Source organism: Solenopsis invicta, chromosome 8 (genome assembly GCF_016802725.1).
Source record: "Solenopsis invicta isolate M01_SB chromosome 8, UNIL_Sinv_3.0, whole genome shotgun sequence".
NCBI classification, from domain to species: domain Eukaryota; kingdom Metazoa; phylum Arthropoda; class Insecta; order Hymenoptera; family Formicidae; genus Solenopsis; species Solenopsis invicta.
The window spans coordinates 5,118,192-5,133,792 of NC_052671.1; the positions used below are offsets into that span (position 1 = coordinate 5,118,192).

General features: G+C 32.4%; 4 protein-coding genes across 4 annotated transcripts; 3 read left to right on the top strand and 1 right to left on the bottom strand.

The window, feature by feature from the left end:
- Nucleotides 1–1,840: 1,840 nt before the first annotated feature.
- On the bottom strand, nucleotides 1,841–5,707 carry LOC105196263 (palmitoyltransferase ZDHHC3). Its single transcript, XM_011162084.3, has 7 exons — nucleotides 5,320–5,707; nucleotides 4,844–5,026; nucleotides 4,365–4,550; nucleotides 4,139–4,275; nucleotides 3,888–3,972; nucleotides 3,526–3,738; nucleotides 1,841–3,446 (listed from the first exon to the last, which is right to left on the bottom strand). Exons 2-7 carry the CDS (start codon nucleotides 4,922–4,924, stop codon nucleotides 3,285–3,287), a joined length of 864 nt encoding a protein of 287 aa, XP_011160386.1. The 5' UTR covers nucleotides 4,925–5,026; nucleotides 5,320–5,707; the 3' UTR covers nucleotides 1,841–3,284.
- Nucleotides 5,708–6,695: 988 nt separating this feature from the next.
- On the top strand, nucleotides 6,696–7,969 carry LOC105196270 (cytochrome c oxidase subunit NDUFA4). Its single transcript, XM_011162094.3, has 3 exons — nucleotides 6,696–6,883; nucleotides 6,959–7,105; nucleotides 7,745–7,969. The coding sequence occupies exons 1-3, from the start codon at nucleotides 6,833–6,835 to the stop codon at nucleotides 7,802–7,804; spliced, it is 258 nt and encodes an 85-aa protein (XP_011160396.1). The 5' UTR covers nucleotides 6,696–6,832; the 3' UTR covers nucleotides 7,805–7,969.
- A 1,187-nt stretch (nucleotides 7,970–9,156) lies between these two features.
- LOC105196279 (vacuolar protein sorting-associated protein 26B-like) lies at nucleotides 9,157–13,707 on the top strand. Its single transcript, XM_026135105.2, has 6 exons — nucleotides 9,157–9,291; nucleotides 9,448–9,591; nucleotides 10,088–10,482; nucleotides 10,571–10,677; nucleotides 10,860–11,071; nucleotides 11,501–13,707. Exons 1-6 carry the CDS (start codon nucleotides 9,289–9,291, stop codon nucleotides 11,762–11,764), a joined length of 1,125 nt encoding a protein of 374 aa, XP_025990890.1. The 5' UTR covers nucleotides 9,157–9,288; the 3' UTR covers nucleotides 11,765–13,707.
- Nucleotides 13,708–14,238: 531 nt separating this feature from the next.
- Nucleotides 14,239–15,250, top strand: LOC105196295 (uncharacterized protein KIAA1143 homolog). The gene is made up of 3 exons (XM_011162121.3): nucleotides 14,239–14,473; nucleotides 14,605–14,737; nucleotides 14,852–15,250. The coding sequence occupies exons 1-3, from the start codon at nucleotides 14,363–14,365 to the stop codon at nucleotides 15,031–15,033; spliced, it is 426 nt and encodes a 141-aa protein (XP_011160423.1). The 5' UTR covers nucleotides 14,239–14,362; the 3' UTR covers nucleotides 15,034–15,250.
- Nucleotides 15,251–15,601: the final 351 nt, after the last annotated feature.

Sequence of the window (15,601 nt, forward strand, 5' to 3'; positions counted from 1 at the left end):
CGCCAGATATCGCGCTTTTTAGACACACTTTACTTCTATAACGCCTCTTTGCCGCCGCGCCGGCTCGCTTTACGGCAGATCGCAGGTAATTGACTGCAACAACTTTAACGTACGAGGAGATATCACTGCCACTAAACATGTTCTTATCATGGAAAAAAAAAAAATTATTGTCGGAAAGCTTGGTTTAATTCACTTTTGATGGAAATATAATAGAGAGGTAAAAAGGGCTATGAGAGAAATATAGATACGGCTAAATGAAATTACGAGATACGGCCTTCTCGCGCGAGTAGCGCGAACTTTTCAAAAGAACATGTTGTACTATATCATTTCAATAATAATAACAGAGACAAAAGCGATTTAAACGTGTGAAAGCTTAAAAAAACAATTGTAACAATCAACGATTATTATATCTAACAGATCATTATTAATATTTTATGTTAATAAATAGTATATTAATAATAAAATGCAAATTTAATATTTTAATATATTAAAAGATGTTAATACTAGGGAAAAAATGGAGACAAACGATTTAAACAAAATGTCCCATCGAAAACTTAAGAAACGAATCTATTATAACAATCAACAATTTTTATTACATTTAGAAAATTATTATTAACAGTATGTTAAATGTAATATGTCATTAATATTATATACATACTAAAAAATATTTTTATGTTTAAGTAAATATTTTAAAATTGTTTCTTTAATTTAAATAAATATTAGCTAGTATAAAATAAGTTATTTTTAGTTGCATATATTTACTTGAATGTAAACTTTTTTTCAGTACAAGCATTGTTTAACATTCATATTAATATTATAAATATTATTATGAATAAATCATTTGCCTGAATAACTTTACTTTTCATTCGCCGATTCATTGCATTATTAATCTTGTACGTTTGACTAACGCAGTACTTTCGATTAATTATTTGGATTTTTATTGAATTTCTATTGGTGATTGCACATTCTCTTAAAAATACTAATATAACATATTATACCATCAATAATAACTATTGCTATTATAAGTATTAATAAATATTCTAATTATTAATATAATAAATATTACAATTATTAATAGTATAATATTTCATATTAATATTTTTGTATGTGCAATCGCTGATAGTAATCAAAATAATTAATCGAGAGTACTGCGACATTCAAGTGTACAAGATTAATAACGCAATGCATCAGTTTTATTAATGCAACTTTTACTTTTGCAAAAGTAAAATTGTTCGGGCAGATAAATTTATGTAGTTGCAACTCCGGACGCGCGCTTTATGCGTTTCATATTCTATTACGCGGTTATTATTGTCAGAGATTTAATTTCTTATATTTGTATTTATGATATAAAATATATTTACTCAGACCTTTCGTGGAGAGCGAGGATAGAAAGCGATATGGAGAAATCACGGCTACAAATTGAAATGCTAATTATCGGCGATCCTTTTCCTAATAGCGGCCAGTAGTATCGCCGCGCGGACTGATCGCTCGTTTCCAAGTCAAGCAGGGAAATCTTGTTTGCGAGTGCACGGACTAACAAGGGAACAACGTTAGTCGGAGCTCACGTGAGTTCGGATGAAATTGTGTTGATGTACGGAGCGAGGCGCGTGAATTAATTATCATGGGAAAAACTTGGTTTAAAAAAGATGAAATTCATGCTTTAATCCTTGATACACGCTCAGACGCATTCTTCTTCAGAGTTTAATAGCCAACGTCGCATTGACGACATAAAAAGATGGAAATATGTGATTTATTTTTATTTTATTTATATTTATATACATATATTATTTATCCTAAATTTACTTGAGTAGGTGCAGGTAAATAACATAATCACCAAGCCTTTTTTTTTTAATTTATCCCTGAAGATCAATCTTTATTGTTTCTTATGAATACGTTTGTAATTCGATGTAATTTGGAAGCAAAATTTTGCAACGTAAAATATTTTTTTTTTTTTTACAATTACAAGATATGCTAATCAAATGATATGAAAATAACATTATACGTCTCGTATGTATTTGTATGATACAATTAAATTTTCATGCGTTTTTACATAAATATAAAATATAATCCCAGTCTCAAAGTAGGAAATGAAAATGTTCGAAGAGAACCATTTCTATTATTCATTATTATAATGTATAGTTGTCGCAGTATTTCTATGGATTACATTTTTTTGATCATCAAAATAATCTCTAAAATATACTTTATCTTTAAAAAGATATTACGTTTCTTTAGATAAAGTATCATAATAGTTACTAGAGCCGATTTTACTTCTATTAGCTAGAGATACAAATTTAAGTTTAATCAACAAACAATAAAAAAATAATATTTTGAAGTTTTATGGATATAAATAGATTATGTCATGTACGAAGATATGTCGTTTAAAAGTGCAGTTTTGCAACGTATTAAAATGCGCTTATTTTTTACGAAATATAACATAATATAAAATCTTGTTACATCTAAATTCAAAATTTATATGTAGCACTTCAATACATTATTATACCTGAAGATAAAAAAAAAAAAAAACGTAAATCGGCCCTGATTGTGACTTATTTCTTAAGTACTTTTCTAATGCTGTCATAGCAAAAAATTCGTACAATATTTTGATAGCGGTATAAAATTACAAATATCCCACAAAAAAAGATGTAAATGTACATTTACATACATATATATCTATTATATGTATATAAACGTATTATATATTACATATAATATTATCATAGTATATAAATAATAGAATTTATATATTATATATATATTCTATATTCGTTCTCGCTCATCTCTTGTAATTTACTTATCATTGTAAGAATTGTTTTATATATAGCTATACAGATATTTATATAAATGTTCTGATGTACACGTATGAAATAAGCCAATAATAAATAAAATTTTTATAAAATAATGTGAATCATCAATTATAATGATAGTTAACTACATTTCTATTAAATATTGCAAATCGTCAATATTTTTACTATCACAAGAAATATTTCTTTTTCATAAGCAAAAATCTGAAAACTGATATATAAAATTTGATTATGCGCGAGATTGTACAAGATTTTCATTATTATAAACTGAACATACATCTTTTTTTTATATAAAATAATCTTAAAAATTATGCAATATTTTCTTGTATTATTCTCTTCAGTTAGAGAAGAGTTGTAGTAGTCCGTTGTAATATATCCGAAAATCAGCCTGTATACTAATCGAACATCATTAATCGTTAGTTTTTTATATACCTTAAATATTCCTCTATATGTAAGTCATGGATACATGTATCAAAATATAATTCAAACAGAATATAGATAAGAATCTAATTTCGTTTTCATGTTAGGAGGCGAGGTAAAAGGAGAAAACCACGCTATCGAAAATCTTCCGAAAACCGCTTGAATTGATTTCCATCTGCTATTGCGAACCCATCTAGCCTCTTCTTTTTTAAGTTGTTCTATACCCTGTAACGTATATTTTGATAAATACAAGCTGCAATGTTTTTATGTACGCATGAGAAATGACAATGTTTCGTATACATACGGTTTCGTCATTCCAAATAGCTTGTAGTTGTGTGCCTAACATCACAGCAGTGAAAATGGCAAATAAAAGTGCCTCGAATGCTAGAAATAACAATAACACCACCGTCACCGGTGGAGTAAATGTGGAACATTCCCTCCATTCTTGCCTGACACACGTGGTAAATTGTTGTATACACAGAAACAGAGATTGCAGTGATATGCCCGCTATATAAAACTGAAATACAGCACACGAAGTGTACGTATAAATATTGTGTATGAAATATCTCGAGATAGTTTTGCGCCAATCATTAAAAATGCATCATCAACTTGATTCTTTGTGGAGCCTTAATATATGCCATAATATGTGCTTTGTGAAATACTTACAGTAAAAAGTACAAAGTATTTTTGATTATTTTCTCCTACGCAATTGTTAACCCATGGACAATGATGATCCATTTTCCTAATGCATCTGCAATTACAGTATAATCAGTGCTAGATTATAGCTACGGTTCATTTGTTGCTAAAAATGCTTTGAAGCAATCTTTAATTGATAAAACTCTTCGTTCTGATTGCCTCGAAGCATTTATAGCGTCAAATAGACCGCATCTAACATAATCTTGATTCCGTTAGATCACCTTTGGCAAACAGAGCAATGATGAGCTCTGTCAGGTTTAATAGAACAACATTTTGGGCACTTAAAAATAACCTGTCCGTCTCTAAATCCCATTTGTTGTATCATTTCTTTCGTTGCGTTACCTTTCGGTACTGCACCCTGCATAAATTTAAAAAGAAAATGTTTATTTTACACAATGCACATTGAATCTCTAGCAATAAATAAGATTCTAGTGTTATCTCAATTACCGGATCTGTAAACATGGTTCTTAGATGCGACGCAAAGGCCAGGAATGCTAGAGATTGGAAAATGGCCATATTTAAACTAGAATAGAATGAATTTATCGTAGGAATAAGAATCACTGCCATCACTACAAATTCTGCATAGATTATCAGCATCCATGTTAATACTGCACATATGATACCACATATATCCTAAAAAAAATAGAGACATACTACAGTAAGATTATTTATTGAAACAACAATGTAATTTTCAGGGCAACTTTGACTAATTCTGATTAACTTAATTGACTCAATTAAAAGAAATGCTTAAAGCAAATTTCTAATATAATTTATCATTCTTAATCTCATCTTTCTTTTCATGTATTGAAAAATGAAAGATTAGATGTAAAGATTAGAGAGAATATTATTGCTTGATGAATCAATGATCGATTAATCAAGGTCACCCCTGGAAAAACATCAGCAATCATATTCAAAAGATACTTTGCCTTGATACACCAGAGCTTCCCACCACAGCATCTATTATGAAAGTCTTTTTCCCTGTGAAAGGGCATGTAATCGTAATCCATCGTTGAAACCGCTGTTCACTGAACAACTGTAGTCTTCACAAGACATAAGGATAACCACTGACACCTCCGCCTTTGTACACATGAAAATCTGCAGTCACATGCCTGCAAAAAACAAACGCTGATGTTGCAATGATAACAACTATACATTTGAAGTAACAATTTGAGTTTTAATGGTTGAATAGAGCCAGAGCTTTATTTGCCCGATATACAGATCTCGTTTAATACCAAAGTAAACGTCTGCAATCTCATTTATCAACGATAACGTCAAATCGAAAATCAGATGGTTGCACTTGGCCAAAATGAGAGCGCGGGGATGGCAAGCTCGAGTCTCGAGGCTCCGTTTCGGTCCTCCTCTCGGAGGATGTACAAGCGGTCTAAATCGAGCATGTACTTACATCACGGTGCGATGACACGCGTCCGTAAAGAGCAACGTGCGATGCCTGTCATCACAACGTTCCGCATCGCAGCGTCGCGAAACGCGTGCACGGCAAGCGCCCGCGGCGCGCGACGAAGATCGAACCTTCGGACGTCGCCTGCACGATCGAGCGACGTACGTGCGGCACTAGGTGCACATACAATGGTGTGCCGTACAGTCATAAATACATTGAACGTTCCGCTTTAATTTCGAATCGCGAAAGTACGAATACCGCGGTAAAAAAAAAGAAGAGTCGCTCCGTATCGGTGAGACTAGTTCGTCCTCTGTTTTCCTTATCTTCCTATCCTTCCCTTCCCTACCTGTCGGCCCATTCGTTATCGCGATTTTAGGGCCATGTGCGCAAATCTATCGCGAAGAGAAGCGCCATCTGATCATATTGAACGCAGTCGATAAAAGCGAAGACTAGTATTACCGATTATTAATTCAAAGGAGCGAGACACCATTTTTTAAATATAATTTTTTTAGAAAAGTAAATTTTTGTCCTTTTTTGATTACCTTCCTTATTTTCAATTTTTTATTGCATTATGTTGATTATGCCTTAACTTTGGATAAAAAAAGTAAAATATCAGAATTGTAAAATCGTATTCTTAAACGTTAAAAAAAGAGAGTATAACAGAATTTTCTTAGATTTTTTAAAACTTAAAAATTCTTTAAAAAATAATCGTCCACCAATGACCCAAATCTAACAATAAACAACCAGACAGCTCACAATATTTTTGATAAATATAAATATTTATTACAATTTATTTTTTTAATATGTCAATATTTTATAAATATTTTATATAACTGAAAGAAAAAATCATAACATCTTTACTCAAAACGCTATCAAAATATAGATTGCATATTTCATACAATATTTATTGTAAGTAATAAAATAAGTATAATATTTTATAAATATTATGCTGTCTGAAAAACAAAGTGCAAAACAAAGTAATCTATATAAAATTAATAATAATTGGAAGCATGTGGAACATTGTTTTACTGATGTTTTAACAGCGTAACTTTAAAATTAAGCGATATATTATCTTCCAAGGCTACGTTCGTTTTAGCACACTCACAGCACTTGTAAACATTAGGTTTAATATTTGTATAATTTATTAGGATTAGGTTTAATATAATTGAAGATAAATTATTATAAATTTAATATATAATATTTATACAAAAGTCAATTATAATACGATTTTAGAACTTGTTTATACGTTTATTTTTAACAAAAATCGATCATTCGATAGAAATTATAATTCATTGCCCGACAGAGTCAAGGACTTTATCGCGGTTTAAATTTAACATTTAAAATCGCGCTCGGCGATTTTCTTATCGCGTATCGGCCACTTTTTATCGCGCAATTGTCAGATAAGTATCGGTCCTAATCTACGTCGTTCAGTAATACGAAAAAGTGTGCGCGGAGGTACGAGGTCTGATTCGCTTTATCGTGAAAAACCGCACGGATCTTTCGCTGAAACGCTGCGATCATGAAGAAGATGCAGGGGATGAGTTTTGCGAGCGTGATGAAGAATCCGGCTGTGAGCATGCGACACTTGCAAAATTTTACGCCGTGGCACGCTGCAACACCGCTCAACATTCTTTTTCTCTTCCAGCTGTTCCCACTGTACTTCTGTGTAGGAGTAGCAGCCACCGGTGCGACTTTGTACACGTTACGCTTGGCGTTTCGCGCCACCGATGTTTCCTGGGTGAACAAGCGGGAGGCCGAGCCATGGAACTACTACAAGGACAAATCATATAAGGTGCTGAATAAGATTGCACATAATTACTTCAAACCTATTTTGGATGATCTGCAAATCGCGTCAGAATTGAGAATAGAATTCTATTTATAATTTTGCGCAGTTTATAAAAAAAACTTATGAAGAATCGCACTCATACGCATATATATGTGTACGACCCAGGTAGCAAGCTATTATAACATTATTTGTCGTCATTTTGACGTCAAAATGTCGTCAAAGACTTTATTTCAGGAAGGAAAGGAATCATAAAATCTTTATTCAAAATGCTATTAAAATAAATGTAAAACTACATATTTTATGTAACACATTTATAATAAGTAAAAAGATTATTTATAATATTTTATACATATTTTTATATGATACATCTATTATATATGATAAATCTTTATGATCTGTTCAATCTAAGATTACAAAAATGTTCATGATATATTTTTGTAAATATTTATAAAATAATTATAAATATTTCATAAATCTTTCAGAAATATTATGTGCTGTCTGGGAAGTAACTTAATGAAACTATAAGTGGTACAATTCTGTCTTGAAAAATGCGATCGTCTAAAGTTAGCTTAATATCAATGAATTTGAACAAATCGATTGCTCCAAAGGAAATTCCTCCATGTTTATCTGCTTTTTTTTTTACAGTTTTTACATTTTTCAAAAGATGAACCCAGGCAAGCCAAGTGCCAAGCGCCCGAGTATTGAGCTACGCTGTTTAAACTATTATAGTTTTATTATAAGAATAAATTGTGATATATATAAGTCGCTATTTCTAAGCGCTTTTGTTTTTACTTAGAAAACGTATGTCTTAAAAATATATTTAAAAAATTATTAAAATTCTTATGACGTGTTTGAAAATTATCAGAAAAACTTTTATGACTCGATTTATGATATCTTTACTACGCCTTCAAAGTGTCTTATTTTGGATTATTTTTAGACACACTCTGAAATAAAAATTATCCGCACAGCACATTACATCTGAGGAACATCCTGCGAACATTTTTAGAATGTCTTTCTGAACGTCCTTCATAATGCCCCTTAAAAATCTGCTGATACGGAAACACATTAACGAACAAAAAAAACATGAGACAGAATTTCTAATAAATTGATATATTAAATATCAATAATTTAATATTTATATAATTTTGACCAAGCTTGTGTCGTTTCAAAATTTTTAATTTCAAAATTACGTTGACATGAATTACTGTGTTGTTTACACTATGTGTTTACGCGAATTTTTTTTATGTAAATACAGGCAATGTGAGTTATATTATTATAAATTGGATAATTAAATTGAACAGAAAAAAAATAATTAAGGTGATTGTTAATATGACTAGTAATCTGACTAGTATTGATAAAATTAGAAAAACATAATATTAAAGATGTATAACGGAATGTAATTTTCAATATTTTTCATGAAATCTGAATCTTCTATGATAAAAACATAGTTTATATAATTCATACTGTAAACGTATTGCTTATACACAATTTTAAACGTCCTGATTTTAACGACACGAGAGATAAATTTTGCCTCTGATTATCGTTATCAGTGTCGATAATTTATCATTTAATGGTAATTACAAATTTCCGTCTTTTACATGCCGCGCAACATGTAAAAACATAAATATTCAGTTTAAACATACATGTGCTGGTCCAATTGTGTCTGGATCCTATTGTTAATTACGAAATTTACTCAGAATCTCGATAGTAATGTCACTTTTTCTTTGCGCGGTTTGGAAACGCCGATAATAGCCGATACGCAACAAGTCTCTACAATTGCTATCTTCGGACTGGATCTCTGGACAATCGATATCGCGACATCCCGACGCCCGATGGGTCTGATAATGTCCAAATTCCAAAAATGGCAAGAGAAGAAAAAAAGAAGAAATGCCGATAGATCACGCAGCGCGCGCCACCGGCGAGAGTTTTGACAGCGCGCACAGCGAGGGGAGGGGAAAGGGGGCGCGTGCGCGCGGCCATATTGGCTACTTGTGACTTTCGGGAGGAAACGAGTAAAAAATAACCCAACTTTTCTCATCTCTCGTGCACGTAGGTCTCGTGCACGTAGGAAAATGCTGCCTTGGAGAGTTGTCCATTGATCCGCGGTACGGCCGATCCTGTCAGCGTGACTGCGGCGTTACGCCGGAGTATCTCATCGCTCCCACGAAGACTGTCCCTTTCCCTAGAAAATGGTGCGTTCGCCTCCCACGGGGGTGCGGGCCTCGGCCCACCGTAACCCGAGACCCTTGATCGGTGCCGGGTGTCATCGGCTCCTCCTCCCCCCTCGTACCCAGTGATTTTTTGATACCTCATGCATTTCTAATCCGCTTTCAAATTCTTCCATGCAGAGTTTCTTTGGTTTCGGTCAATCCGCCGACATAGAGATCACATTGGATGGCGCTGAGACGCGGAAGACCGCGGACATCAAGTCCGAGGATGGCAAAAAAGAGCGGCACCTGCTCTACTACGACGGCGAGACCGTGTCCGGCAAGGTAAGACCTACTCCCCGGAACGTCGACCTTCGTTCATTGCTCGTCTGGCCGACGCAATTTGATAGGCCTGAAACGTTAACGTGCTTGCATTCAATATGTTTGATGCACCAGGTTTGCTTGTCCGATGAAATCTGAATGTATATACTGTACCTCCGGCGTGCAGTCTTTCTCTTATAATATAACGTATCTAGCAAATTGTCAACTCAGAAAATCATACGTCATTCATTTGTAAAAGTTGAAATATGCTTTATCAATTTGTATGATAAGATGATAAACTTATGTTTGTTTACTGATTAATGTATCATTGATCTACGATATAACTATAGAGAAATGTCTATGATACATCTTGTAGATGTAATTTATCTTATAATAAATTTATTTGGAGCTCCGTTATTTTGATTACCTGTAACATATCTTTTTTTTTCATTTTTTTTTACATTGTTTTATCATGTATGCTTTTAATGGTATTAATTTGTCACTAAATCAATGCTTGCAGATTAATATCAGCTTGAGGAAAGCTGGAAAATTAGAGCATCATGGTGTCAAAGTAGAATTTATTGGACAAATTGAGCTATACTATGACAGAGGTAATCATCACGAATTTACAAGCCTCGTGAAAGAACTGGCGAGGCCAGGGGAACTGACACATAATACAGTGTACACATTTGAGTTCCCAAATGTCGAGAAACCATTCGAGAGCTACACTGGTTCCAATGTGCGACTACGATATTTCTTGAAAGTGACAATTGTACGAAGAATTAGTGACGTTATAAAAGAACTCGAATTAGTTGTGCACACTCTTAGTTCCTATCCAGATATGAATAATCCCATTAAAATGGAGGTTGGAATTGAAGACTGTTTGCATATCGAATTTGAATATAATAAAAGCAAGTAAGTTATATTTATGTAAATACACCTGGGCTGCTCTAACAATTTGGTTTTTCGAATGTACGGTGCTGATAACCATTTGTCTTTTCAGATATCATTTGAAAGATGTAATCGTGGGCAAAATATATTTTCTTTTGGTTAGAATAAAAATAAAGCATATGGAGATAGCAATCATCAAACGAGAAACCACAGGTTCTGGTATGTCAATTTATACATCGCGGCGTAACGTAGTGATAGTAATTAATTATAATTTCTGCACTTTTGTATGAATGTAGCATTGCATGTTGGCAAAATTGAGATGCGAGTTTTGGTTTCCTGAGAATTTTCCCTCTGTAATAAATTCGTGATACTAAGGCAATAATTAGAATACATATTTGCAGGCCCACACACGTTTACCGAGAACGAAACTATAGCAAAGTACGAGATCATGGATGGTGCACCTGTTCGAGGGGAATCTATTCCTATAAGAGTATTTTTGGCGGGGTATGATCTGGCGCCTACAATGCGCGATATTAATAAAAAGTTTAGCGTTAGATATTATCTAAATTTAGTTCTCATGGATGAGGAAGATCGACGATACTTCAAGCAGCAAGTGAGTTATTTGTATAAATCTATACCTACTGTTCTTAACTTTACCAGAAAAATAAAATTAGGTTTTTTTAAAAAAGAAAAATACAAAAACAACTGATAATGAGATATCAGTGCTTTTTATTTTAAAAATAAAATTTATTAGAAAAATGTACTTTTTTTGAAAAATATGGCTGATAATGATTACGAATTTTATTGATAAATTACTTATTAAAGCTCTTAAACGTAAAAAATTCTTAAAACTGTTAATATAAAGAACAATAGAGGTGTGGCATCATAAAAAGAAAAATGCACAAAAAAAAGGTTTTTTTTTAATTTTCAAATACTCAAGATTTTCTAAAATTATCATTTCTTTTTTGGATATTCAAAATGAGAATATTGTTTTATATTCCGGTATCTCCATTTTACCATTGCTATTTTGTATTTTACTTAGGAGATTACATTATGGAGGAAAGGTGAGAAGAGCAGAAAGTCGCAAACGGCCTCGCCACATATGCCGTCACATTTAGTATCGGCTGAAACGGGATTTCCGCAAGGCGCCGCGCAGAATGGCCCACCATCAGTGCCGCCTGATTCCGATCAACTGCCGACGAGTAACGTTACGAACACAGAGGATACTCCCGCACCAATCGAAGGCATGACACGAGAGGAAGGAGATGGCGAAGGTGAAAAAGAAGGCGGTCCAGAAAGTGATTGAGTCTCCGCGTAGTTTTGTTCCTGGTGCCAGTTATAGCCCAGATTAGTTGAGAACGTTAAATATGGCTGAGATATGCAGCAAAAGAATTAGATTTTTAAAAATCTCCTTTATCATGTTAGGAGATTTGTTTTTATTAAGAAAAACAGCGGGATGCGTAAAAAGCCTGCTAGCAAAGTTGTAAATATTTTGGATACATTATATATAATTGAGAGCGAATGATTTGTAACTAGTAAAATATCGATCAAAATTATAATATTATGAGGAAATAGATTTAAAAAACAAGGGGGATTCTTTATCATATTTTGAAAAAAAATAATTTCGATATTGTTTAACGAGCCATATTGTAAATGAGTCTAATATAAACGAACAGTATAGGTATTCCTGAATGGACGGCTTACTAATCAAATATTAACCAACGGTACATTTTGCAAAACATCTGGGTGTTACAGTGTTCTAAATGTTTTATACAGAGAATTGTGCCCACTGACCCGCCCACTATATAATTCTGAGAATCCGAAATCTATGGCAGCGTCATGTTTATGCAAAAAGAGTTTATAAATACAAAATGAATATATACTCACAAAGGCTGCCCCATATTAATCCGTTCACTTAGTCTACGAATACTATAAACGAAGACACGAGAAAGCTAATTATGTGTGTATATGATGCATGTTTTTGAAAATGGTTTACATACAAACCACACAATGCGCCTCGAGCGAGAAAGATCGCACTTATTTTTAGAACGAGTTTGTACAAAAAAAAGAAAGATGTCGATTATTGCACGACACGAGTTATAGATTACCTTTGGCTTTGAGTTTAGCGTAACCTATACATAGAGACGATTACATAAAATAGAGTTTTATATGCAGAAGCGTGACATTTTATGTAACATTAATCTTTCAAATACACACGATACATCTGCTCAAGTTGATATGCCTTTCTGAACACGAGTGTGGACTATGATAGATTAAATAATGGGGTAGCCGCCTCGTGTATTTATATATAAATAAATATATAACTGTAGTATACGTGTGTGAGTATATATACATATGTAAGACTTTTCACTCTGGCAATAATGACTAACTGGATTACTAACTCAAATAAATCGTGGTATGAGATAAGTGATATTCCGTGAAAAAAATATAAAAACTGTATAATAAATTTTCCATTGATTGTCATAGTTTTTGAGAAAATCGATTTCGAATGTGAAAGTAATGTCCATTTATTTCGTTGTACGAATCGCTTCTCGAAAATTAAGTCAATAACGAAAATTTATTTTGCATGTTTTATTTGACTGCTTTGACGAAAAATTATCTCTCTTGTACCACGATTTACTCAAATTCTGTATGTATATGTAAACATACACGTATTTACATATTGTAATATCACAGACAGTTGAGTGTGGACATATTTCCTTTCATTGATGCAATCATAAGACTGCAGTGATGAAAGTAATATTGCTACAAAAGGGAAACCTATCGTTTTGTACTGTTCTATATCACAGAAGTTTTAATTGTAAAAAAATTATCGAGGACATGCATAATATTAGATTATACATATATACATACACAGATACATACATGTATACATATAATTTACATTAGAAATTTCTTTCATATAAGAAGTTGAAACTTTTCCTATTTCATAACCTTGTTATATTTTAATCTTGTAAAGAAGAATTAAAAAGGAATGATTGAAGAAAGAGAAAGAAATGTGTGTACGTAAGAGAAAGAAGAGAAAATGGTTTAGAATTATTTGAAATGTCAAATATGTGTATGTGTATATATATGTATATATATATAATATGTACAGGTATATACATATTATCATGCGATATGCAACTAGTTGTATATTTTAATGCCCATATATGAATATATTGTATACAGTGCGTACGTGCACATACATGTATATTGGAATCATATTACTAATTGGTTTATGTATATATACCCAGTATTATCCAAACTTGAATCCTACCAGCGATTTTATACTTTTTCTTTACATAACTAAAAAGAAACATTTTTTAATAGTAAAACATAAATTTTATAAAACCATGTAAAACTTATGTTCAAACAAAAACTGACGCGTTTCCTTTTTTTTTTACCAAATTGTTCAATAGTGTAACGTATTGATTACGTAAAGTGTAAAAGGAAAAACAGCAATTAAAGGTGAATCTGTTTGCCTACTTTAATAGCAACATAAATCGATTGTGTTTTTATTTAATAAAATATGTATATTTATGGAGCTTTGCTCCGCCCCTTCTTTTCAACGATTGGTTTGCTTTTGATAGAGGAGGGCGCTCATTGTCAGTGCAATTCAGTCTTGCCCACATTAAATGTGATCAACATTTTTGTTCTTGATTGTACTGTGTGAAGACATCCAATAGAAAGAGCCGTTTTCTAGAGATTTAAATATAATCGACTAATGTCCCTACAAAAACCACTCTTCTATTGGCTGTATCAGAATGTACACTCGGTGTGAATTTTCTAACGAAGGTTATGTGAAACATTCATTACGATCTCGCGTCGAGATTCTGTTTACAGTTTGTAATAGGTTAACGTTTTACAAATATCTTGTGAAGTACAAGGTTAAAAAAAAATTATGTCGCGAAAGAAGCACAATATATCGTACATCAAACCGAACGAACCAAAATTTTTACGAGAACTGAAAGAACAAATTGGATACAAGGAAGGCCCGACTGTCGACACAAAGGTAAGAATCAATGAGTTACTTGATATGGATAATGTGCTATTTTTTTCATATTTGTAATTTGTTTATAGTTAATTAGTAATCTTAAAAATGGTGTAGAGTTTAACATTTATTCAAATGATTTGTTAAATTAGAGGGAAGCCTTGCCAGAATTGTCTGACGATGAAAAGGAAGACTTAGCTGATGAGAAACCTATTGTCGTTGTATTAAATTCTGGCGATTTAACAGCGGAAGAAGCGGACGCCTTCAACAAACAGAAGGAAAAAGGTAGGGAAGCAAAATTCAGTCCTAAATCTGATATACGTACTATTATATAACTAAATACATGTATAAACATATAAGTTTTTTCAATAACCAATCTATCAAAGTTATCAATTGCAGAAGAAAACGATGCCCCAGCTGACTTGTCTAAGAAGATTATATTTCGCAAGACTAAAGCGGCAGACGCGGCTTCTGACACTATTGTCACGGATAAACCTGTGAAGAAGAAAGCGAAAAAAGAAAAGCAAAAAGCTGTCCTGTCCTTCGATGCTAATGATGATGATGAGGATGACGTTGGATAGCATTAAATGCAGATTCTTACTTGACTGAACATATTACGTCTTGTATATATATATATATATATATAGAATATTTTTTGTAAATAATGTATAATATAAATTGAGATCATGTAAGAAATTCACATGATTATAATTATTAATTTAAGAAACACATTGCTAGAGAATTGTGTGTAAAAAGAACGATCATAAATTGTAAAAAATATATTTTATAAAAAAAGAATTTGAATTTTATATTTACATACAAATATAGATGTAACAGCCAATATTTTTAGAATGACGGTTTTTCACAAAAAAAAGATTTTTTAATGAAACGAATATAATCCATTTTATAAAAATTATATTTTTCTGTCATATTTGTTATATGCATTATATTCTGTTCGATAGTTAAAACATATGCATATGCATATGTAATTAGCCGTTTGTTTTCTGTTCCTGAACTTTCTAAATAAGTGTACACTTAAAATGAAATAGATAGATGTTTCAAAGTTAGCGAAAGCAAGAAGGAACGTTCCAGTGCAGTCTAGTGCAGGAACAGAAAACAAGCCTTAGGTCAGGAAGTATCATTAAAATC

Bases quoted from the DNA above. Each gene is read 5' to 3' on its own strand.
- LOC105196263 (XM_011162084.3), bottom strand. From the start codon at position 4,924: ATGGATTACGATTACATGCCCTTTCACAGGGAAAAAGACTTTCATAAT. The intron at 3,973-4,138 runs GTGATCTAACGG...CTGTAATTGCAG, and splicing joins CATTGCTCTGTTTGCCAAAG to ATGCATTAGGAAAATGGATC. The intron at 3,739-3,887 runs GTAAGTATTTCA...GCTGTATTTCAG, and splicing joins AATACTTTGTACTTTTTACT to TTTTATATAGCGGGCATATC.
- LOC105196270 (XM_011162094.3), top strand. From the start codon at position 6,833: ATGAAGAAGATGCAGGGGATGAGTTTTGCGAGCGTGATGAAGAATCCG. The intron at 6,884-6,958 runs GTGAGCATGCGA...TTTCTCTTCCAG, and splicing joins GCGTGATGAAGAATCCGGCT to CTGTTCCCACTGTACTTCTG. The intron at 7,106-7,744 runs GTGCTGAATAAG...TTTTTTTTACAG, and splicing joins ACAAGGACAAATCATATAAG to TTTTTACATTTTTCAAAAGA.
- LOC105196279 (XM_026135105.2), top strand. The intron at 10,678-10,859 runs GTATGTCAATTT...ACATATTTGCAG, and splicing joins ACGAGAAACCACAGGTTCTG to GCCCACACACGTTTACCGAG. The intron at 11,072-11,500 runs GTGAGTTATTTG...TATTTTACTTAG, and splicing joins GACGATACTTCAAGCAGCAA to GAGATTACATTATGGAGGAA.
- LOC105196295 (XM_011162121.3), top strand. From the start codon at position 14,363: ATGTCGCGAAAGAAGCACAATATATCGTACATCAAACCGAACGAACCA. The intron at 14,474-14,604 runs GTAAGAATCAAT...TTGTTAAATTAG, and splicing joins GCCCGACTGTCGACACAAAG to AGGGAAGCCTTGCCAGAATT. The intron at 14,738-14,851 runs GTAGGGAAGCAA...TATCAATTGCAG, and splicing joins CAACAAACAGAAGGAAAAAG to AAGAAAACGATGCCCCAGCT.